This window comes from Chiloscyllium plagiosum, unplaced genomic scaffold (genome assembly GCF_037043375.1).
Source record: "Chiloscyllium plagiosum isolate Xiang-an unplaced genomic scaffold, Cpla_swu_hap1 HiC_scaffold_27, whole genome shotgun sequence".
Classification (NCBI taxonomy): domain Eukaryota; kingdom Metazoa; phylum Chordata; class Chondrichthyes; order Orectolobiformes; family Hemiscylliidae; genus Chiloscyllium; species Chiloscyllium plagiosum.
The window spans coordinates 65,998,981-66,021,364 of NW_028270165.1; the positions used below are offsets into that span (position 1 = coordinate 65,998,981).

Genomic DNA, 22,384 nt, shown 5'->3' on the forward strand with positions numbered 1-22,384 from the left:
GAAAAGAGGCAAACTCTGAAATCCGTTGATCCACCAGAACGGGAGATATGAACAGAATCTCCTCTGCATCTTCTCTAGTTCAATTACCTCCTTCCAACAGCGTAGGGAGAAGGAGAGGGCACTACACTGGAGGAAAGCATCACCTTCAGCGAGTTTTGGGTGTCTGGAAAGGTGCCATTTTTGGTTAATACCAGTCAAATGTTTTCTCCTTATGCTTTTAATGAGTTAATTTCAAGCACTACTTGCGTTGGAGAGTGAGGTTTGGGACTTTCCTTCGTTGGTCTGAACTTTCTGGTCTTTTGTTCAAAGTCGTGTTCAGTAAGTGTTCACCATGGTAACCAAGGTGATGCGTCAAACCAGGGTTCACTATGGGATTTGACTTGCCCAGTTTTTCCAACATCTGGGTCACCTCTCGAATTACTTTCTTCCCACTGAACTCCTCCACCTCGGTTTCTCACCTCTTTCTAAAGTCTTCTTTATGCACGATGTGTCATTATGTGTCATTCTCCGTCTGTCTCTCTTCACCTTCCCTGCCACTAGTGTTTTCTTTCTCTCCTTATTTCGCATTCTCCACCTTTCTCTATGTCTATCTGCTACATTTTGCTTTCGTTTGCATCTCTTCGGTGATAGTGATCACAACTCCTTAAACTTTACTATACGCATGGACGAGGTTAGGAGCAGATGGTATGGGGAAGTATTTAATCGGGGGAGGGGGAATTACAATGCTATTAGGCAGGAACTGGGGCACCTAAATTGTAATCAGATATTCTCAGGGAAAGGATGATAAAAATGTGGAAGTTATTTAGGAAGCATCTGCTGATAGTGCTGGACAGGTTTGTCCCACTGAGGCACGGAAGGGATGGTCAGTTGAAGCCCTGAGTGACAATGGATGTGAAACGTCCAGGCAAGAGGAAGAAGGGAGCTTACTTAAGGTTTAGGAGGCAAGGAGCAGGCAGGGCTTTAGAGGGTTGCAAGGTCGCCAGAAAAGAACTGAAGAATGGACTTTGGAGAGCTAGAAGGAGGCACAAAGAAGCTTTAGTGGGTAGGATTAAGGAAAACCCTAAGATGTTCTACCCTTCCGTGAGGAACAAGACGATGGCCAGAGTGACGGTAGGGCCAATCAGGGATAGTGGAGGGAACTTGCAGCTGGAGACAGAGGAAGAAGGCGAGGTCCTTAATGAATACTTTATTTCAGTATTCACCAGTGACAGGGACCTTGATGTTTCTGAGGACAGCGTGAAACAGACTGATATGCTAGCACAAGTTGATGTTAGGAAAGACGATGTGCTGAAAAGTTTGAAAAGCATAAGGATCGATAAATCCCCGGGCCAGACGGGATATACCGACGGTTACTACAGGAAGCGAAGGAAGAGATTGCTGCATCCTAACTGTCCATTGGAGTAGTACCAGATGATTGGAGGGTGGCAAATGTTATTCCCTTGTTAAAGAAAGGGACTAGGGATAATCCTGGGAATCATAGACCAATCAGTCTCACGTCTGTGGCTTCCAAAGTATTGGAGAGAATTCTGAGAGACAGGGTTGATGATGACTTGGAAAGCCATAATTTTATTAGAAACAGTCAACATGGCTTTGTGAGGGGCAGGTCATGCCTCACTAAGCTTACAGAATTATTTAAGGATGTGACAAAACAGGTAAGGCGGTGGATGTGCTATACATAGATTTTGGCAAGTCGTTTGACAAGGTTTCCCATGTTAGGTTCATTCCAAAAGCAAGGAGGCATGGGATAGCGGGAAATTTGTCTGCCTTTCTACATAATTCGCTTACCCATAGAAGACCCATAGAAGAAGGTGGTGGAAGATGGAAAGCTTCCAGACTGGACCATGGTGAACACTGGTGTTCCTGAGGGATCTGTTCTGGGAACTCTGTTCTTTCAGATTTTTGTAAATGACTTGGACGAGGAAGTGGAAGAGTGGGTTAGTACGTTTGACAATGGCACGAAAGTTGGTGGATTTGTGGATAGTGCGGTAGGCTGTTTGAGGTTGCAATGAGACATTGACAAGATGCAGAACTGGGCTGAAAGTGGCAGATGGAGTTCAACTTGGAAAAGTGTGAAGTCGTTCACTTTGGAAGGTCGAAGTTTGATGGAGAAATAGGTTTAAAGGAAGGATTGTTAGCAGTGTGGATGAACAAGGGGATCTATGGGTCCAGGGCCATAGATTACTCAAATTTGCCACCGAGGTTGATCGGTTTGTTAAGAAGGAGTATAGTACATTGGCTTTCATGAGCAAGGGGATTGAGTTTAAGGGCTGTGAGGTTATGCTGTAGCTCAATAGAGTCCTGGTTAGACTACACTTGGAATATTGTATTCGCTTCTGGCCATCTCATTACAAATACGATATGGAAACCTTAGAGAGGATGCAAAGGATCTTTACCAGGACACTTCCTGGACTGGTGGGCATGTCTTATGAAGAAACTTTGAGGAAGCCAAGGGTTTTTCTTATTGGAGCGCAGAAGAATGAGAGGTGACTTGATGGATGTGTAGAAGATGATGAGAGACAGAGATAGAGTGAATAAACAGAGACTTATTCCCAGGGCAGAAATGGCTATCACGAGTTGGCATAGTTTTAAGGTAATTGGAAGAAGGTTTAGGGGAGATGTGAGATGTCAGTTCTTCACACAGAGAGTGGTTGGTGGGTCGAATGCACTGCCAGTAGTGGTATTAGAGTCAGATACAATAGGAATATTTAAGCGACTCTTGGATAGTCACATTGAAGTTAGTACAATGAAAGGTATGCACGTTAGTCTGATCTGAGAGCAGGACAAAAGGCCAGCACAACATCGAGCGCCAAAGGGCCTGTACTATGCTGTACAGTTTGATGTTATATGTTCTCTGGTCCTCCCTCTTTCCACCTTCTCTATCTTTCCCCTTTCTCTCTCTCTCTTATTTCACCCTTAGAATATGTCTCCCCATCTCTTTCTGTGTCATTATGACGTGCTCTATTTCCTTATTCCTTTCTCTCAAGTCATGTCTTTGTCTCCCATATGCAATCTCTCCTACGCACTCTGTTGCCTTCAGTGTTTCCTTCTATTACTCTCCCCCGTCTTCATTCTCTCTTTTTTTCCCCTACCTCTCTGCCTTTCTCTCATTTCCATAGTTCTCTCTCCCTCTGACCCGTCCTGTGTCTGGCTCTCTATTTCTGATCTGTTAGCTTTCCATGTTGATTTTAGTCTCTCAACTCCTGTCTCTGTCTCTCTCCTCGGTTTCGTCTTCTGTTTCTGTAATGTATGCCAGTCTTTCTCTGTCTATTCTTGAAATTGAGGAGTTGGGAACTTGAACCACAGCTCTGACTCCACTCCACTCCTCTGTCCACAATACTCGCCAACCCACACATCCATAAAATGAGACACAGTTGGAAATGACTGATCAATGAATAAATTGAAGAATTATATTGCAAGGATGTTTTAGTATCTTCTGGAACTCCTCTCTGAACTTAGTCTGGGTCACAGCATATATCCCAGTGTTTGTGCAGCAACTCAAGAGCTGCAGCATGAAGCCTAAGTCAAGCACATATCTATCTATCCAGACAGACCGATATCCTAAGAACCACATCCGTCTCCATATGGAATAAACCATTAACATTGACCACAGCAGGATGAAATTGGTCGACATAGCAAACAGTAAAATGACCGATTTTTTTCGACTCTCCATCTCTGCGTCTCTCGATCTCTTCCCACTGCTTCGAGCACACAGTCTCTGGCGAGCTCTGCTGGCCATTGCAATGTGCCTTACAATGAGAACATTGAAAAACAAAATTAACGCAAACGGGATGCAGGGATTGAGGATGTTGTGGGCGAACTCAAATGCTGCCCACACTGGAGAATTGGTAACATTCACCCTGATGAAACAGAACCAGGGTTGGTTCTCCATCCAGTACCGGCCACTGAACATAAAGTACCAGAAAATGTTCTTTAACAGGCTCAGCACAGACACTGTCCCCAGAACCACAGCCGCCGTTTTCTCATTGCAATATTTACTTTTCAGCTTCTGGCAACAAATGGCCACAAATCGATCAAAGGTGAAGCTGACAGTGAACCAGACAGAAACGTCAGTGGCTGCATAAAGCAGGACGGCGTGGATATTACACACGGGGATTCTGCGAAGGAAAGTAAACTGTTCACGATAAACAATCGGAATGTGTCTCAATATCAGGTCGAGGATAACCACCAGTTGATCCGCCACTACCATAGCCGCTAGGTAAAGAGTGACACTTTTGGAGAGACCACATTTGTTGCAGGATAGAATCATTATCGTCAGAAAGTTTACTGTCAGGAATGGAAAACAAATAAACAAAAACAAATTTGCACATTTGGCCAAGACAAAGTGTACAGTTTGAACGAGGACTTGTTCAGATTGTTTGCAAAGATCTACAGCTTCCAGTGATGCAATTAATTAACTGTAGGAAATATGGGAAATTAGTGTAAAGTGGGAGAGATGCAACCTGTAAGCCAGTCGTCAATATATTCAGGAATGTTAATGGGCTGTGATTTGGAGTTTTGGTCAGTGCGCTGATGAATCCAAGTGGGAGATGCAAGGGAAATGGAAAAATGTTATTCATGCAAGTGGGAGAAACAGGGATACTAAGGCAATGGCGTCAACACAGTGGATGGTAGGAGATGTTTCCATTGGTCGGAGATACTAGGACCCGAGGACACAGCCTTCGAGTAAATGGAAGACATTTTAGAATGGAGATAAGGAGAAACAGCTTCAGCCAGAGATTGTCAAATCTATGGAATTGATTGCCACATAAAGCTGTGGATATCAAGTCACTGAGAATATTTAGGATTGAGATAGATAGGTACTTCAGTATCAATGGAATCAAGGGTTACGGGGAGAAAGCAAGAGATTGGTTTTGAGAAATGTATCAGCCATGATTGAATGGTGGAGCAGACCCACTGGGCTGAATGACCTAATTTCTGCTCCTACCTCTTATGGTCTTATGGTTTTATCGTTATCAGAGGAAACAGAAGGTTTTCATGACGAAAGACACCAGCAGGATCCCAGAACATCAAGAGAGTTGGGGCAGAGGTGATTATAGTTGCCATGACTGAGTTGAAAGTGCTGTGGAAGCTAAAATGTCTAAAATCATGAGGGGCTAAGTTAGGTTGAATAGGCAATGTCGTTTTTTCTCGGATACAGAGGTCCAGATCGAAAGGTTTAAAAAGGACCCAAGAGGCACTTTTTTCACACAGAGCATGGCTTGTGGATGGAATGAGCTGACAAAGGAACTGGTAGAGACATTTAAAAATATTTAAAAATATTTTGAATACGCCTATGTTGTAACTTGCATGTGGTTAATTGCACTTCTGTCATTGCTAGGTCACTGGCAGTTCATTTTCATGCACTTTAAGACACAAAGAATAAAGGCTGATACGAATTTATGAGTTAAGATTTGCTTTCAAAGCAATTCCTCCCGAGAAAATTGCATAAATCCCTTTATCCTGAAGCCTCACCTCTCTCTCTATGGATATATTTAAATTAATCATTCCAGATGGTATATCATCCATCATTGGAAATTGTTGAGCGTCTTGGGTGTTATTGGAGCTGCAATCATTCAGGCAAGTGGGAAGTATTCCACCATACTCCGTTCTTGTGACTTGCCAACGGGGAAGACTCTTCGAGGAGTCAGGAGTGAGTTACCTGCTGCAGGATTCCCAGCCACCGACCTACTCTTGTGACCACTGTGTTTGTGTGTTTGGTCCAGGTCAGTTTCTGGTCAATGGTAACCCAGAATACCGGCAGTGGGGGATTTAGTGATGGCAAGACCATTGAATGTGAAGGTGAGACGGTTAGATTCTCTCTCTTTGAAGATAGTAACGCCCAGAATATTGATGTAGAGTTGATTCAATGTTAGTGACACCGTTGGATATCAAGTAGCGACGATTATATTCACCCTTGTTGAAGATGCCCTTTGCCTGGCGCAAAACTTACTTACCCCTTGTCATCCCAAGGCTGGGTATTGCCCAGATATAATTACAGTTGACCACGGACTACTTAACTATCCCAAGATGGTGAAGCAACGGCATTGGGGATGGGAAGGATTTGCAGTTACAGTTTATCTCAGAGTCTGCAATACCTGATAGGCGAGTGAACAGATTGAACAGCATTGGTTATTGACTCTGTGGGAGATAGGGCAGCAGGATAGTGAACTCAGCTTTGTGACTAGGATAATATTTCATATATTCCAAAAATTGTAATCACTAGAGCGGAAAGGAATTGCAAAGTCGTTTTGAAATATAATCTATGGATTGAGAGACTCACCAGGGACTCCAACGAGAGCCAGAATTGGATAGTAACCTGCTTGAATAGCATGAAGTGTATACACAATCCGATGTGTTAGAGTTATCCACTCATAGTCTGAGGAAAGCAAGTAAGTTGCCATGGATAAACTCCTCCCAGTTGTTGTGCCGTTCACTTCCATTGCTTCCAGATTCTGATCTCCCATTTCCCTCTCTTTCTCTCTGGACCTGCTGATCTGGAGCTGTTTCTCCCTCTTGCACTGATGCGGTAGCACACTGCATGCACTCTCCACTCTCTTATGAATAGAACTAGCAAGGTCCTCAGTGGCCCCCGCAGTGAGGATCCACTGGGAGATCCAATGACGACACTCAGTCAGCACACAGGCTGAGTTAACCATCTCCAATCCCACAGTTTCCATCAGCACTGCAATGTGGAACAGATCCCTGCTCTGTGTGGCATGTAGCAAGAAACTGGTCATGTTCAGCGTGGGATCTAATGCCTAAAGGGAACTACAGGGACCAGTGTTTGACCCTCGCTGCACACAACATATATCGTCATGATTACGTGAATGGAACTAAATGCATTATCTCCACGATCACTTCTGACCCAGGCCTGGCTGGGAGAGTAACCTGTGAGGAGGAAGCAGCGAAATTTAAGCATCATTTGGATAATCTGAGAGAGTGGGCAAGTGTGGAACACTTGCAGTTTCATGTGGATCAATGTGAGGCGATCCACTTTGGGAAAAAAAGAAGGAAAGGCAGATGAGTATCCGAGTGCTTATAGACCAGGAAAGGGACAACGAGACCTGGGTGTCCCATAAACACCAAAGTCAACAATGAAGACACAGAGGGTGGTGAAGAGGGTGGATGAGATGTGGGCCTTCATAGCGAGAAGGTTGGAGTCCAGGAGTGGGGTGTCTCACAGCGATTGTGCAGGGTGAGACCAGCCCCGGAGGACTGTGTGCACAATTTGGTGTCTCCATTTCTGAGGAAGGATGCAACGAAGACAAATTCGTGGGAAGGCAGGACTGACCAATGACAAGAAAATTGAATTGGATTGGATCAAAACAGGGTCACTAGTTCACAATAGATTGCATTCGGTTACAACAGGCATACTGAGCTCAATAGCCCGACTCTGGCTTCCCATCCCCACAACTAACTTTCCCATGCCCAACGACCACATGAGAACTCAAACGACTGGGTGGACCCATCCGTTCTGTGCCTGAGCAGTGAAAAGATCATTTCGGCAGCAGCTCAGGAGTTGTCTCTCTGTTCCCTACAGTAAAAGTCACTTAAGCCTGAATCACAAATACATTTTTTTCTTTCCAATAGGTTTGTGTTTATTATTTGATAAACCAGAGAACTTTTATAAGTGTGAAGCAACCTCCCTGAGCCTTGTTTTGAACCAGACTTGGTCAGCAGAACATATTTCCTTCCATTGAGGATGCTAACGAACCAGGTCAGTTGTTACAAAAATCGATAGTCATTGCAGAGTGACGAACAGACTGGCTTTCAATTCCAAATCATTATCGATTTTAACTTCTCCGTCTGCCCCGGCGCGATTGGAACACATTTCCAAATATTATTACCTGTGGTTTCTGGATTGATCATCAAGTTACACTTTCACTAAGGCACCGACTTCCTTGGGTTTATCAGGATACGACTCAACACCTATTCACTGATGCTGCTGGTCGTTGAGAAACTTCATACCATTTCAAACCTTGTTTCCTACAGGTACCTCTCCATCATCAGCCTTCTATCATTGTAGCTGTCTTTCCAGAGTTTACCCCGCTCCTACTCTAAAACTCATTGGAAATTTGCAGTGCACTGGTGACGTGACACTGGCCCCATAACCAAAGAGGATTGTAAGATAATCGTTCATCGTAACTGCTCCAGACTCTCTTCATACCACAACCCGTCATCTCAGCAATCAGTCTTCACTGCACTCCATCTGTCATATGGCGATACTGGGCTTTAAGCGGTGTTGCATTCTCCTGATTTTTTTTAGAGAGAGGTCGAAGGACAGATATAGGGTGATCTATGAGAAGATAAAGGACAAACATTGGCTGTCTTTTTCTTTTAAAGTTGCAGCAATAGAAGCAACCGGAATTGGTGTTGTCAAGATTCCACACACAGAGCTTTTAGCTTTCGTTTGCAGAAGCTGCTGGAGTTCTCTCTCTCTCTCTCTCACTGTCTCTCTCAGAATTGGAGTTAGATATTCTTTCCTCCTGGATTAGAGAATCGCATGTGAGACAATCTATGTCTGAATTTGCAATTGGCCAGGTGGGTATGTTTATGGGATGTTGCTATGTTGGAACATTTCATTAGTAGCAGTTACGGTATCGATTGCTCTGTTAGGTTTTCCAGGAGAATTAAGGTATTCCAATTCCTTCTTTCTTTTGCTGTACTTAAACTATGTTCTTTGAGCAAAATGTGTCTTGCTTAATGTCAAGTCATTGGACTAATAGAATTGCATCTGGAACACAGCACCTCATATTTACTTTTAAAGTAAGAAATAAATAAGGTGTAGGCTACCTTCGTCATCTACTTAGAAGGCGTCGACTCTGGTCCATAACAAATTGGGGGTTGCTCTCGAAATCAAAATCTCTAATTTCAGTTTGGGTTTGGGATCATTGGGCTGAAAAGAGTGGTGAATCGTCGTGGCTTTTATTCTGGATGTTGAATTTGATTGGTTTGAGCAAGGGGTGCCTTGTGTAGTAACGACTCTTTCAGTCATTACGAGTTTCCTGGGGAGTGACGACGTGAGTAAGGCAAAGCTTTGGGACTTTCCAAAGAGTTGGACTTGAGGTTGCCTGCGACTTGTGAGAATGAGGGAAAATGATGTGACAATCGTGCAGCAATGGCAAATGCCAGGAATGCCAGAAGAGTCTTTAGAAATGGCTGCCATTCAATTTCAAATGACCCAGATTGAACTAATGGGAATAGCAAGGCAAACGGTCGGCTTGGCAGAACACAAAGATAGGGAAAGCAAAATGAAACAGCAGCGAAAAACCTGGTGGGGATCTGTTTATATGTGTCCAAACATTGCCCATTGACGAGAAGGATGTATACAACTTTTTCTTTCATTTGAGAAAATGGCTTAACAAATTAACTGGAAGGTTACCAGGGGATTGGTCCAAGCAAAGTTGGTAGGAAGACCCAATGAGTCACTTGCATCAAAGCAGATTTGTGGGGTGCGTGAGGAGGTGAAGAAAGCCATCTTACGTATTAGTGGCAGAAGCCTACAGACAATGTCTGAGGAACCTAAGGAGGGCACCTGGTCAACAGCGCATTGTTTTTTGATAGTATCAAACACAGTAATTATATTAGATGAATAAGGGCATTGAAATTGATCAACCAATTGAGATTTTTAGACTGATGATAATTTTAGACGAATTCAAAAATTCACTGCCTGAAGTAGTGAGAGTAGGTTGATTCTTTAATTGAGGGGTTAGCTTATGAGTGGAGACTGAGTAGACAGGGATTATATTCATTGGAATTCAGAAGAATGCAGGGTGGGGGGATCTTAGAGGAACATATAAAATTACGAAGGGGACAGATAAAATAGAAGTAGAGAGGATGCTTTCAGGTGAAGCGAGGACAAAAGGGCATAGCCTCAAGACTAGAGGGAGCAGATTTAGGACTGATTTGAGATGGAAAGTCTTCACTCACAGGGTTGTAAATCTATGGAATTCCTTGCCCAGGGAAGTGATTGACGCTAATTCAGTAAACGCTTTTAAAGCTAAGGTAGATTTTTATTTGAAAATAAAGTAATTTAGGGACTTGGTGGGATGACGGTTAAGTGATTCACACCAGGAAAGGCAAATGAATACGAGTTGGTTCATAAATCAAAGTTCCGATTCAAACGTCAATTTGAGTCTGTGGCAGAGAGAAATTGGGGAAAAGAGAAATCGTCAGGTGGGAAGGAAAAATGAGATTTCATCGAACACAATAAAGCTAGTTTTCCACTGGGCAAAAAGGAAACTCAAGTTGAGGAAAGAGAAGTAAAAAATCTCTACTGATGTCACTGCAATGAAGGAGGCCACATGAAGTCGCAGTGTTGGTGGTTTAGAACAGGCACTGGGAAGATGAGTGTGCACAAACAGGATAAACCAGTGAGTTTTGTTCAAGTGATAAAGGAAAGCACAGTAGAAGCTAAACACAGCTGCATCAGAATGTACAGCCTGGTCAGGAGTTGCTTGAGAGAAAAGTGCCAAATCTCTTTCAAGAATTTAATCTCGACGATGAGGTTACCCATATTTTCCAGAAGAAGAAGGTAAAGAAATTAAAATTTTATGAGAAACCAGGGCAAATCGATCTTTGATGGTGAGCTGATGTGTAATTCAGAAGGAATATTTCTAGAAACGGTGGTAGAATGTGGAATTCATGACAGTGCTCCAATATATTAAAAAAAATTTGAACGATCTGGTGAAAAATGGAGAGTAATAGAGAAATTCTTGGTTCCGGGAATATAGATTGTCCTTGGCAATGATACAGCTCGATGACAGATGCGAGTGATGCCGACTGTGGTTGGAAGTAAATCCTGAGATTTTTCCAAAATGTGCAGCAACAAGGCAACAAAACCAAAGTTGAAGAAGGGGGAGAAATCAAAGACAAGGAAGTTGAAGTACCATTATCAGAAACCATGTTAGATCAAAAGTTGAAGAAAAAAAAAGTAGCTAGTGGAGGACAAAGTGATTTTTTTTTAGTTCAGCGAGGTTAACTGAATTACAAGAGACAGGTGAAATATTAAAGTGGTTGTATCAATAAGCATACACAGAAGAAAAATCTGAGTATGTCATGTACTGTTATGGTCTTAAATATAATGCTTTGATGAGGAAATGGGGACCATCAGGGCACTGTTGGTATGATCAGCAAGTTTGCAGATGGCAGGAAGAATGGTGGAATAGCAGAAAGCATAAGGGACTGTCAAAAAATGCAGGAGAATATAGATAGACTGGAGAGTTGGGCAGAGAAGTGGCAGATGGAGTAGAAAATCAAGCAAATGTGAGGTGACGCATTTTGGGAGGTCTAATTCACGATCGAATTATACAGTAAACGGAAGAGCCTTGGGATAAGTTGATGAGCAGAGTGATCTGGGAGTTCAGATCTATTGTACCCTGAAGGGGGCTGCACAGGTGGATAGAGTGATCAAGAAAGCATATGGTATGATTGCCTTCACTGGACGGGGTATTGAGTATAAGAGCTGGCAGGCCATGTTAAAATTGTACTAAACATTGGTTTGGCGGCATTGACAACACTGTGTATAGTTCTGATCGCCACATTGCCAAAACGACGTGGACGCTTTGGAGAGAGGGCAGAGAAGGTTTACAAGGATGTTGCCGGGTATGGTAGGTGCTCGCTATGAAGAGGGGGATCCTGCTTGAGGTCTACAAAATCATGAAGGGTATAAACTGGGTAGATAGAGATAAGCTTTTTCCCAGGATGCAGATTCAATAGTGACACGTTACGTTTTCAAGGTGAGAGGTGAAATGTTTAAGGGGATACGTGCGGTAAGTACTTGACACAGAGGGTGGGAGGTGCATGAAATGCGTTGCCAGCAGAGGTGGTAGAGACAGGCACGGTAGATTCATTTAAGATGTGTCTGGACAGATGCATGAGTAGGTGGGGAGCAGAGGGATACTTTGTATCACTTAATTGTGCGAAAGGGAAATGGACAAAAGTTCATCAAATTGCATTATGAATTAGGTAGCACATGAATTAGAAGCAGGAGCAATTTCGGAGTGAGAAAAACTTAAACCAAAATGGAAAAAAACAGTTTTATTCGCACGAACTCCATAACGATGTAGTTGAACTTTGTCGGACGTGTCATGCCTGTTATGGAATTGAAAAACTCAGGCAGCAAAAAGCCAGCACCCTTAGTCCTCTTGCCTGCATTAGGTGCACATTTTACAAGAGTCTTAAACTGATTGTGTAAGACCCCAGTTTAAAATAAAAATGTGGGAATTAGGATTTGCTGAACATAATGGATGTATCCACTAATTTTCAGAGGCCATTGCATTATGCAGCATCGTGGATGGAAGGATTGTAAAACAATCATTCAGTTTTGTTTTACTGTATATTGTCGAGCCCCAGAGATACAATAAGATCAAGGGCTAAATTTTACATGAAAGCTATTCAGGGGATTTATGCATAGTATGGGACTAAATACTTCAAGTCAATTGTGTACAATACAGAATCGCAGGGAGAATAACAAAGGTGACATCAAACTTTAAAGACCATTTTGAAAGCTTAGAATCAAGCTAGCCTATTTGTTCTTTTAGTGGATACCCTGTTTGATGTAATGCTGCAGGGAAACTAGAACAGGCAGAAGGTCAGACAGAAGGATCAGTTCAGTCAGAAAGACTAAGAGACTTGCAACAGCTAGAAAAGATGGTAAAAGATACATGTCTGGATGTGTAATCTGAAAAGGAGGCAGAGAATATTCTGGACGGTTATTATCTGAAAAATAGAATCCTAAAACCACGGCAGGTTAGTGCAGAGGAGAAATGGCCCAAAGTGCAACAGATTCTGTTGCTGGTAACATACAGACAGGCGGTGTGACGGGTAGCACATGAACTACGTGTAGCAGGTCAGCTAGAATTACATAAGACTCAGGCTAAGGTTTAAAAACTTTTTTTTATTGTCCTGGAATGGACAAGAATGTGGTCAAGCCACAGGTGGTAATACAACCAGCAACGTTGTTGCCAATTTCCAAATTTGAGGAACATGTCACGTGGGTTATAGTTGATTGCGCAGGTCTCCTCCAGAGAGCTAATAGTGGGAACCAATACTTGTTGACCATAATGGATTTGTCTACCAAATTTCCAGCGGCCATTCCATTACGAAGTATCAAGGCAAAAATGGTGGTAAAGGAGTAAGTATCCTTCTACACAAGGTATGGGCTACCCATAGAGATACAGTCGAACCAAGGGCCAAATGTTACTACTTGGCTGTTTAAGGAGGTTATCGATAGCTTAGATATACAGCACTTTCAATCCAGCGCGTATCATCCTGAATCCCAGGAAGGTTTAGAAAGTTGGCATCAGACCCTGAAGACCATGTTGAGAGCATTCTGTGAGGATTACCCAAATGATTGGAATAAAGGATCCCATCCCTGTTGTTTCGCATTAGAGAGGCCGCAAACGAATCTAATCTAATCTAACCCTTCGAGTTAATATTCTGGCATGAAGCGAGAGGCCCTTTGAAATTATTTAAAGGAAAATTGACAGGACGAAAGTCAGAGATGTCACAGATAGTTTATGCATCGGAGGTGAGGGAGAGATTAAATCGAGTGGGTGGTTTAGCTAATGGTCACAGTAAGGAATGAAGCAGGTGGCAGATAAAAGTTCTGAGAGTCGGAAATTTGCCAGAGGGGGTGATGTGTTCGTACTGCTACTAGTGGTTGGAGATCCCACCAAAGCCAGGTATAGTGGTCCCTATCAAATTGAGAAAAAGTTGAGTCAGGTGAACTATCTAGTAAAGATGCCAGATAGAAAGAAAAAGTATCGAGTATGTCATGTGAACATGTTGAAACCGTATTATACTGGAGAGAAAGAGTTGGAGAAACAGATGTTACTGCCTTGCAGACTGAGGAATGAAATCCAGATGATGTGGATTTTGAGGTGACACAAAATAAATTTTAATAATTAAGAACTCCTAGTGGAGTGGGATAGGTTAGTAAGCTATCTATCTCGGGAACTTGGAAGACAGTTGAAAGATTTGTTACTGCAGTATAAGGGCATATCTGAGAATCAGATGGGGAGGAGTCATACTATTGTACATGAAGTATATGACGGTAATGCTGCTCCAATAACACAACACCCCTATTGGCTTAATCCTTCCAAAGCCAGACAGGTCCAGAAGGAGGCGGAGGACATGCTCAACAAGGACATCATCGAACCAAGCCAGAGCGAGTGGAAATCGCCACAGATTGTCTTCGTTCCCAAACCAGGACTCTGCGATTCTGCGTGGATTATGGGAAGGTCAATGATGTAACAAAGTAGGACTCATATCCAATTCCTAGATTGGAGGACTGTATCGAGAATGTTGGACAAGCCTGTTAAATAACCAATTTGGACTTAATACGTGGTTACTGGCAGGTACCTTTATCAGAGAAGAAGAAAAATATTTCTGTGTTTGTAATTCCAAATGGGTCACAAAAGCGTGATTTGTGATGCATTATCAAGACTCGAATGAGATACAGAGGCGTTCGGCGATGGGTGTGCAACGACCTGAATTCGCACGGAGTTATGCATGTTTGCATGTGGATAGTTATTTTAGTGTATATGTGTGTTTTGGACTACTAAACAATCTTTGAACGGTTTTAAAACTGAAGCCATCTTTTGATATTGTTAGTTCATTTTTTTAATGGGGCAGGTGACACAAAACTGGTCCTTTTTATCCCCTAAAAGCTGTTCCTTTTCTGAAGGGCACTGTCTCCTTGATTTTTTCAGGGGGCTCGTGAACCATCCCGGGCTCTGAAACGGCTGGGTTTGGCACAGATATAAAAGGGTATTGGAGGCCTTTTCTTTGTTCCTACATATACAGAAATGAATTTACGCCAAAGCTTTTATGTTTTTAGCAGTAATCTGTAGTAGTGAAGGGGCCGTGGCCAGCTCTCGAGCTGAGCAATTTAGTTCAGAACTTCAGTGAAGTTCAGCTGTGGGCTGTGTGGAAACAGGCTGCTGGACTCTCTCTCCTTCTGCACTTCCATCTTCGATCTGTCAAGCCCTGTTTCATTTTTTCCTCTGTGGTTATGGGGGTTTGTTTATAGGGACTGTTGCACATATTCGGAACAGCACAATTAAGTCTAGTTCAGATAGATTGGATTCCGTAAGGGTTCTCTGTTCTGTTTGTTTGTGTTTCATTCCGTAATTTTGTGAATTTTTTTTTTGTCCGTTTTAAAACCTGGCAGTCAACCACGTTAACTTACTCCAGGTAATTTTCACTGTAAACCTACCGAAACAAACTGCAAAGTTATGGTTTGGCTGCCTGCTTAAGAATGTTTTGAGTGTTTCGGCCTACTCCATAACAACACCAGCTGGTAACTTTGCCTGAAAGAGTGAAGACGGTTTCTGCTTTTGTAACGTCGAATGGACTGTATCAATTGAAAGTCATGCCATTTGGTATGAAAAATGCGGCTGCCCCATTTCAAAAGCTAGGCAGTAAAGTCATTCTGGATTAAGCAGTTGCGCGCTACGAATCGATGGCATGATGATTCTTAGGCACACATGAAAGGAACACTTGTCGTATCTATTGGAATTGTTCGAACGGTTTCAGGAGGCGGGTTTAGTTATAAAGCTGGTTAAGAGTGTGGTCGCAAGCGTGCAAGTTATAATGCTTGGCTATGTCATTAGAATGTGGACAGATGTTCCAACGGGATGTGAAAACAAAGTTTATTTGGGAGTTTCCCATACCATCGACGAAGAAGGCAGTACTAAAATTCCTGGGATTGCATGATTTTTAATAGAAGTCGTAAGCAAATTTTAGCAGCGTGGTTACTACACTGACTAAGGCATTGAAGAAGCACAGAAAATTCCTGTGGACGGCGGACAGTCAGAAGATATTTGACGGCCTGAAAGCTGTGCCAACCATCGGTCCAGTGTCAGCCACCTCTTATTATGCCAAACCAGTCAAGGTGGCTATTGAAGTGAGTGATGTGTGTGCCAGTGATGTACTCTTGCAAGAAGACATCTAAATGATAGAAAGACCTAACGGGCATGCTCCAGCAAATTGTTAATCATCAACAAAAACATTCCACGGCTGAGAAAGAAATATTGTGCTTACTTTCGCGCTGTCGCACGGAGGGTCAGAGGTGTCCATGTGCATAATTCTTTGAAGTTTGCGTCACAGTTGACAGGTTCTATAAGAAGGCATTTATCACGCTTGCCTTCATTGATGGAACCTTGGAGTAATGGAGTTCGGACGTTGGTGACGCCTATTCTGGAGCACTGTGTTTGTTTTCATTTCGCTCTGTTATAGGAAGATTATTATTCAGCTGATTATTACGAGCACGTTGCTGGGAATTGAAGGATGGAGTTTTAAGGTGATGCTGGGTAGGCTGGGATACTCTTCCTTGGAGATTAAGAAGTTGGCAAAAGGTTTTATGGTGGTTTACAACATTATCACGGGTATAGATAAGGTGAAAGGCAGTTTTATCTCCAAGGTGAGGGTATTCCACGACTAGGGGGCATATTTTTAAGGTGAGAGAGGGAGTTTTTAAAAGGACGTAATGGAATTTCTTTTAACGCAAGGAGCACTTCGTATGTGGATTGAACCTCCAGGGGACGAGGTAGGTGTGGGGACAGTATTAACACACGAAAGACATCTGGAAGAGTGCATAAATATTAAATTCTTGGAAGGATTTGGGCCTAGTGCAGGCATGCGAGACGAGCTTAGTTTGGGATTATCGTCACCATGGACTGGTTGGACCAAGAGATCACTTCGCGTGTTGTGAGAATGTTTGACTCTCAGAAATTGTTATCTCCAACAAGAGAGAATTTAGCCACCAACCCTTGATATTCAATAGTGGCATTATCATTGACTCCCCCAATAATAACATCCTTGGGCGTTACCACCTCTAACAACAGCGAATCGAGCATTGATGAGTTGGTCGGCATTGATGAGTTGGACAAAGAGTGTTTTTCCCTGCTGCATGTCTCTATGACCCTCTGACCTAGCAACGCTTATGTATCATAAGCAAATCACGAGCCAGGATTGTGAGGGAACACTCGCCACTTGCCCTGGATGGGAGGAGCTCCAACAACACTCGAGAAGGCCGTCCAAGGACAAAGCAGCTCCCGCTTGATTGGCACCACATCCACGAATGTCCCCTCCCTCCCTCCAGCACTGACGCTCAGTTGGAGCAATGTGTACCATCTAAAACATGCACTGTAGCAACTCATAGAGGCTCCTCAGACAGCACTTTCCACACACACGACCATTTCCAACTAGAAGGTCTGGGGCAGCAGATACATGGGAACACCACCTCCTACAAGTTCTCTTCCAACCCCCTCTCCATCCCGACTTGGAAGCATATGAGTCGTTCCTTCGGTGTCACTGGGTCAGAATCCTGAAATTCCATCCCTGAAAGAACGTCATAACTCTATCTACAGCACATGGACTGCACGGACAAGGCGACAGTTCACCCCACTTTCTTAAGGGCGACAAGTAGGGGTGAAAACTAAATGCTGACCCAGTCCACGTCATATAGAGAAAGTTTCAAAGTTGCAGTAAGATAGCCCTGCTCCTCACTCTGATGGTGTCGTTAAGATGGTCTATATCGCATCTACTGTCTCCGTGCCCCATCCCACCGCTGCATTTGTGATGCTGAGTTTCAGCGACTTGTGTCTGAGGGGTACCCAGGTCCCATTGCAACACTGCCCACTCACCTCCCCCAACATATCGCCGTTTGGAATTTTATCCATTGTCCTGTTTTTGCTCCCAAAGTTGATCAACTATCATTGATGTTCATTAAATTGAATCTGCCATGTACTTGCCCCCTCACTCAGTTTGCCCACAACACGCTTAAGCATCTCTGCATCCACCTCAGAATCTTACCCATCTCCCCCCAAGCTGCCTCATCAGTAAGCATAGAGAAATTGCATTCTGTTCCCTTCACTAATTCGTTAATATGTATTGTGAATACCTGGGGTCCCCGTACTGATCACTGCTGTCTCGCCACTAGGCACTCACAGCCATTCTGATCATAAACCATTTCTTGTTACATCACACACAGAGCAGGGAAATGTTCCATATTGCACTGCTGGTGAAAACTGATGGATTCGAAATGGTTAACGCAGCCTGTGTGCTGAGTGATTGTAACCATTGAATCTCCCAGTGGATCATCTCTACAGGTGTCACTAGGGAGCTTGCTGCATGTATTAATGAGAAAGTGCTTGCTCTATTGAGCAGCTCAGTGCAAGAGGGAGAAACAGCTCCCATCCTCCCACAGACCAACGGCCCCTGACAGAAAGGGAGAGGCGAGATCAGTATTTGGGAGCAATGGAGGTGAACAACACAAGAATGGCGAGTTTATCCATGGCAATATATTGGCTTTCCTCAGACTATAAGTGGATAACATTAACATTTCGGATCAAGTCTCTACTTCATATTATTCAAGCAGGTTACTATCCACTCCTGGCTCTAGTTGGAGTCCCTGGTGAGTCTGAATTTCAGATATTATATTTCATCACTAATTTGCTCTATCTTTCTGTTAATCCATTAAAATTTGAGAATATACAAGACATTGTCCTTGTCGTAACTTCAGTTCACGTTTCCACAATCCAATCTCCCACACAGCCGTAACCAATATTGTCCTGTCTGGTCACTACCTCCGGGAAACCGCAGCCTCTGAATTAACCTCTGACCTGAAACCCTCCCCATCCACGATTCTGTCACATCAGCGTCCTGGGATAATGAAATGTTTTCGGTTCTAATGGAACAAGACCTGGAGAATGTCAATGCTTGGGCGAAAAGCGCCAACAACCATTCGCATCAGACAAATGCCAGGCAACAAGGTATAATTTAACCAACGCCTCCTTGATGTTCACTGGTGGTACCATCACTGAATTCCCCCACTAACAACATCCTCGGAGTTACTGTCTCCCAACAGGAGTGAATCTAACCGTCACCAGCTTGACATTCAATGGCGTTACACTCACTGAATCCCCCAATTATCAACGTCCTTGGGATTGCCATTGAGACAGAGTCTAACCGTTGCCCCCTTGATATTAAATAGCGTTACCATGACTGAATTTCCAAATCACTCCCATCCACACCCAGCCAACTACCAACATTCTGGGAGTTACCGTCTCCTACCAAGAAAAAATCTAACACTCGCCCCCTTATCACTCAATGGAGTTATCAGCAGTGAATCCCATCCACACCAGTATCAACATCTTGGTGGTAACCGTCTCCAACAAGAGAGAATCTAACCAACGCCCCAATGATGCGCAATTGAGATACCATCATTGAATCTCCCTCACTATCAACATCCTGGGAGCTCATTGCCCCTTTGACTTTCATTGGGGATACCATCACTGAAACACGTCGTCCACCACCAACTATCAGCGTCTTGGTGGTTACCATCTCTAACATGAGAGCTTTTAACCTTTCACCTTAACATTCAAAAGTGTGACCATTTCCTTACCCTGCCACTGTCAACATCCTGGGCTTTTACCTTATCCATTTTCCAAGTGATTTTGGAAGGGATTATGCATTATAACTTTTAAAGGATATGGATTAATTAGTCTATTTTGTAAATGGAGGTGGCTAAATGTCTTTCAGTTATTGCATGCAACAGAAAACATGGTGACGGACAAGTAACCTGCCGCCACTCACTGTTTTTAATTACCCTTTATTTATTAGTGTACAGGATACAAATTTCCTAACTAATTTCCTACCTAAAACAACCAAGGACAACTTGACCTTGTCAAAGGAGCAACATTGTCACAATCTTTAGACATGGAAGTAGACTTAAGAGAACAGTATGAGTGATTTTTTAAGATGTAGAAATTTATTATCATCTTGTAAATTAAGCGTATCATCTGAAGCAGTTGATCATTATAAAAACAACTATGTGCGATTATACTTTTATTTGTTTGAATCCCATTCCTGACAGGTAACTTCCTGACGATTATGATTCTATCTTGTAAGAAATGTGGTCTATCCAAAAGTGTCAAACTTTACCTGACGGCTATGGTACTGGCAGATCAACTGGTGGTTATCCTCGACCTGATATTGAGACAGATTCCGATTGTTTATCGTGAAAAGTTTACTTTCCTTCGCAGAATCCGCGTGTGTAATATCCACGCCGTCCTGCTTTATGCAGCCACTGACTGTTCTGTCTGGTTCACCGTCAGCTTCACCTTTGATCGATTTGTGGCCATTTGTTGCCAGAAGCTGAAAAGTAAATATTGCAATGAGAAAACGGCGGCTGTGGTTCTGGGGACAGTGTCTATGCTGAGCTCTTCAAAGAACTTTTTCTGGTACTTAATGTTCAGTGGCCGGTATTGGATGCAGAACTACCCTTGGTTCTGTTTCATCAGGGTGAATGTTACCAATTCTCCAGTTTGGGCAGCATTTGAGACCGCCCACAACATTCTGAATCCCTGTATCCCGTTTGCGTTAATTTTGCTGCTCAATGTTTTCACTGTAAGGCACATTGCAATGGCCAGCAGAGCTCGCCGCAGACTGTGGGCTCGAAGCAGTGGGAAGAGATCGAGAGACACAGAGATGGAGAGTCGAAAAAAATCGATCATTTTACTGTTCGCTATGTCGACCAATTTCATCCTGTTGTGGTCACTGTTAATGGTTTATTCCATATGGAGACGGATGTGGTACTTGGGATATCGGTCTGTCTGGTTAGATAGATATGTGCTTGACTTAGGCTTCATGCTGCAGCTCTTGAGCTGCTGCACAAACACTGGGATATATGCTGTGACCCAGACTAAGTTCAGAGAGCAGTTCCAGAATGTGCTAAAATATCCTTTCAATCAATTCTTCAGTTCATTCTTTAATCAGTCAATTCCAACACGATCCCATTGTGAGTATATGGGGCAGGCAAGAAATGTGGTCAGAGAGATGAAGTGGGGTCACGGAGGGGAATAGAGATCATATCCCATATGCCTCCAAATCCTAAATGACAACTCAAGAGAGAGAAGTGTACAGAGAGAGAAACAAAGAGGTAGAGAGAGAGAGAGAGAGAGAGAGAACGACAGACAGACAGTGACGGCGAGACAGACACAGATATGTGAAGAGAGAGAGAGAGAGATAGTGAGAGCGAAATACAGACAGACAGAGAGAGACAGAGATAGATATAGGGGAGAAACAGTCAGTGAGAGAGAGAGTGATAAACAGAGTGTAAGACAGAGAGAGAGAGATGGAGAAACAGATAAACAGAGCAGGGGAGAGAGAGAGAGAGAGCGAGAGCGGGAGAAAGACTGAGATGGAGCAAGAAACAAACAGAGAGAGAGGCCGTAACTGGGAGTTAGTAATCGAGGTACAAAGCTACTGCATTTTAAAAAACGGGAAAATCAGACAGAGAAGGAGGAGACGGTTACTTAACAGTTTTATTGCGAGATTGTTAATTCATAAACTCAGCGAAGTTCTGGGCATCCGGCATCAAATCCTGCCACGGCTGATGGAGGAATTGGAATTCAATAAACAATCTGGAATGAAGGGTCTCGTGAAGACCATAAAACCATTGTCTGTTGTCTTATTCATTAATCTCATTATGGAAGGAAATCTTCTATCCTCAACTGGTCTGGCCTGGACCTGTCTCCAGACATACAGCAATGGAGTTGACCCTTAACTGCCCTCTCAACAATTATGGATTGGTAATAAATGCTGGCCTCGCCAGTGACATCCGTATCCTTTCAAAGAATGAAAAAAAGTCAGACAAACAAGCCTGGCGTGAGAGAAAAATAGAAAGATCATCATTTGGAATGAAAATATGAAGGTGACAGAGAACTCAGGAGTGAAAGAGAGAATGAGGGAGAGAAAGAGAGAATGAGGGAGACAAGGAGAAGGACAGTGAAAAATATGGAGAGAAGGAGAGCGAGACAGCGAGGGAGTGAGGCAGAAATACACGGAGAGGGAAATAGTAAGGCAGAACGACAAACAGAGAAAGAAAGGGAGCGAGAAAGAGAGACTGGGAGCATGTGGCAGATACAAAGTAAAGGAACTGGGTGGAGAATTGGACAGAGTGAGAGGTGGGTTGAGGAAAAGATCCGGTAATTAAGAACGAGGGACAGAAAAGGTACAGTGTCAGAAGGAGAGTTACAGAAAGACAAAATGCAGAGAGGAGCAAGGCAATGGGATTCTCTCTCTTCCTCTCTCACACGCACACACTGTGCGTATGTGTGTGTGTGCGCGCATGTGTCTCTCTCTGTCTCTCTCTCTTTGTCTCGCTCTCTCTCTCTCTCTCTCTCTCTGTCTCTCTCTCTCTGTTTCTTTCTATCTCACTCTCTCTCTCCAAGGAAGGGCGAGAGAGAGACAAAGAAAGATAGCCAGAGAGAGAACGGAGGGAAAGAGCCAGCTTTTAAATGAATGAAAATCTTCCATGCATCGCCATAATCTCTGTGAACTGTGAATCTTGCTGTTCGTGACAATGTACAATATA

General features: G+C 43.3%; 2 protein-coding genes across 2 annotated transcripts in view; both read right to left on the reverse strand.

Moving 5' to 3' along the window:
- Nucleotides 1–3,385: 3,385 nt before the first annotated feature.
- LOC148144504 (putative G protein-coupled receptor 139) lies at nt 3,386–6,737 on the reverse strand. Its single transcript, XM_087975362.1, has 2 exons — nt 6,281–6,737; nt 3,386–4,284 (listed from the first exon to the last, which is right to left on the reverse strand). The coding sequence occupies exons 1-2, from the start codon at nt 6,735–6,737 to the stop codon at nt 3,386–3,388; spliced, it is 1,356 nt and encodes a 451-aa protein (XP_087831488.1).
- A 9,461-nt stretch (nt 6,738–16,198) lies between these two features.
- The window catches only part of LOC148144505 (scavenger receptor cysteine-rich type 1 protein M130-like), a 32,807-nt gene continuing 26,621 nt past the window's right edge, over nt 16,199–22,384 (reverse strand). The window contains exon 14 of the mRNA XM_087975363.1: nt 16,199–16,233. Coding sequence (XP_087831489.1) covers nt 16,199–16,233 — 35 coding nt within the window. The remainder of the gene's footprint in view (nt 16,234–22,384) is intronic.

What these genes read in the sequence shown, in the direction of transcription:
- LOC148144504 (XM_087975362.1), bottom strand. Translation starts at nt 6,737, where the DNA reads ATGACCAGTTTCTTGCTACATGCCACACAGAGCAGGGATCTGTTCCAC. An exon ending in GGCTCTCGTTGGAGTCCCTG is followed by an intron (nt 4,285 to 6,280) that starts GTGAGTCTCTCA and finishes CATTCCTGACAG; the next exon opens with TAAACTTTCTGACGATAATG.